Genomic DNA, 2,500 nt, shown 5'->3' with positions numbered 1-2,500 from the left:
TCTCTCCTTTTGTCTCTCCCTCTTCCATCTTTCCCCTCCTCCTCCTCCTCCATCTCTCCTTCCTCTTCCTCTTCCTCATCCACCCATCCAGAAAATGGCAGCGTTGTGGTCACCGGCGGAAACACGTCCGTGGCCAGTGGTCAGATGGTGGAGTTCCAGTGCGAGGCCATCGGCTGGTTCCCCGAGCCCAGTGTGGAGTGGCTCCTGAGCGGCCAGCCCGTTAGCCGCGACTCCTTCAACACCAGCAGCGAGCTGGACCGGACCCGGGTCCCCCTCTACAGCACCACCAGCACGCTGGTTCTGGAGGCCCGGCGCGGCGGCAGCGTAGAGTGTCGGGCGTCGGTGTCCGCCATGGCCGCCCCGCTCAGTGCCAGCACGTCGCTCAGCGTCCGTAAGTCAGAGAGGCTCAGAGAAATGCTTTTGCAGTTTTTCGTCAACTTAAAAATAAGATACAGTACAATAGAATTCCACACAACTGAGCTCAACACAACTGAGGCCATATGGTAGGCTGGGTAAACCCTGCCTGATCTGTAAACGTGTGTGTGTGTGTGTGTGTGTGTGTGTGTGTGTGTGTGTGTGTGTGTGTAGACTGGGTAAACCCTGCCTGATCTGTAAACGTGTGTGTGTGTGTGTGTGTGTGTGTGTGTGTGTGTAGACTGGGTAAACCCTGCCTGATCTGTAAACGTGTGTGTGTGTGTGTGTGTGTGTGTGTGTGTGTGTAGACTGGGTAAACCCTGCCTGATCTGTAAACGCGCGCGTGTGTGTGTGTGTGTGTGTGTGTGTGTGTGTGTGTGTGTGTGTGTGTGTGTGTGTGTGTGTGTGTGTGTGTGTGTGTGTGTGTGTGTGTGTGTGTGTGTAGACTGGGTAAACCCTGCCTGATCTGTAAACGCGCGTGTGTGTGTGTGTGTGTGTGTGTAGACTGGGTAAACCCTGTCTGATCTGTAAACGCGTGTGTGTTTGTGTGTGTGTGTGTGTGTGTGTATGTAGACTGGGTAAACCCTGCCTGATCTGCTGATCAGCTCAGGCTGGAAACCTGCACATCTATCTCTCTGCTTCCTGTCCACATCTTCTGTGTCCAATCAATCACAAACTAGCTTATCCAAAAGGCGCATTCGGATCGTTGGTCTGATTGGTTGAAGGACTATCTAAAAGCGTACAGAGTCAGTAGGAATTAAACACAGACTAATGTTTAATCTTAAAAGATTGAGCTTCATATGGTGATAGCCAGACTAGCCGTATGGCACAATTCTTCCCAAAACTAGATGCACAAGTGGGGGATGTCTCTGTCCAATGCCACATCGTTGGTAAGACACATGGTTTTGGGACAACATGGATTTCTTGTTTGTACAACAGACACTTTCATCAGGCTCTCGAAAACAAGGCTCTCCTAAATAACTAGACAACCCAGTCCAGCACTAGGCAGATGGGATAACCTCCATCTCTGCCAAACCCTCGTCCCCAGCAAACAAGTCTCTGTGTCAGTAAGATATCCTCAGGATTTGTGTTAGTTAGACAGATGGCAGGTGAAATAAATTGCAGATTTTGCAACCAAATGCGTCGCTTTTTTGAAACAATTTGAATCTAAAAGAGACATTTGGGTGTTTTTCTCTGGCCTAGCCCACGCTACTCATTAGTCTAGAGACCCTCAACCATCAGTAAGCCTGTGAACTGCACATGGACTTTCATCATCCATACAAAAATGATTTCCAGAACTACCCAACATAATCCAGCCCACGCCAGATGATGGAGATCCATGTCGTCCGTGTCGTGTCTGAACCCCTCGACCGAGACCCGTCTCAGCTGTTATTACGTCTGTATGATATTACCAGTGCAGACCTGTTTTCAGACACAGACAAATGCATTTGAACACGTCAAGCTGTTTTCGCCATTTCAACCAAATACTCTCATGTGAATGTGTATGACGCGCAGGCCAGATGGTAGAGCATCCATCTCTCACACACACTCTCACACCTATCAGCAGTGCCATGTATCAGCTCACTGGCAAGATGGCGCCTGCGTCTCCCAGCTCAAAGGAGCAGGAAAGAGCACAATCCACAATCTGCGCTCAACCTCAGAGTTCCATCTTTAGGGTGTAGAAAGTTACGTTCTGTGAAAGCCATCTACCCTGCCATTACCCTATAGCCGACGATGGCACGTTTTCACTACTACCATGATTGTCTTTCTCATGGTCATAGCTGAGATATAATTAATAGTCCAATACAACAGGCATTGTCAACAAATTAGGCTGATATTTGATTGACATTTTTCAAATGATTATTGTGAGATGAGGCTTGGCTACACCAGTCTCAGGTTTGTGCACTACTGAAAGACTACACTAGAGGGCGCTCCGCTGTCTAGTATATGGACGCTTGGATGCTGCTGTTCTCCATGAGCTCATCTGAGCAGCAGACATTTCACGAGTCTCTGTGCACGAGGCCACTGAACCTCAGCTCCTACCACACACTCTCCTGTTCAAAATCCCTCACTGGTGCTCACAACA

General features: G+C 49.1%; 1 protein-coding gene across 1 annotated transcript in view; it reads left to right on the top strand.

Annotated features, from left to right (window-relative positions):
* The window catches only part of LOC134099088 (uncharacterized), a 26,959-nt gene that overhangs the window by 15,165 nt on the left and 9,294 nt on the right, over positions 1 to 2,500 (top strand). Inside the window, exon 4 of the mRNA XM_062551807.1 lies at positions 92 to 391. Coding sequence (XP_062407791.1) covers positions 92 to 391 — 300 coding nt within the window. The remainder of the gene's footprint in view (positions 1 to 91; positions 392 to 2,500) is intronic.

Source organism: Sardina pilchardus, chromosome 13, assembly GCF_963854185.1.
Source record: "Sardina pilchardus chromosome 13, fSarPil1.1, whole genome shotgun sequence".
In the NCBI taxonomy this organism is placed as follows: domain Eukaryota; kingdom Metazoa; phylum Chordata; class Actinopteri; order Clupeiformes; family Clupeidae; genus Sardina; species Sardina pilchardus.
The sequence above is the reverse complement of the archived record's forward strand: the minus strand, read 5'-3'. Positions and strand labels throughout refer to the sequence as shown.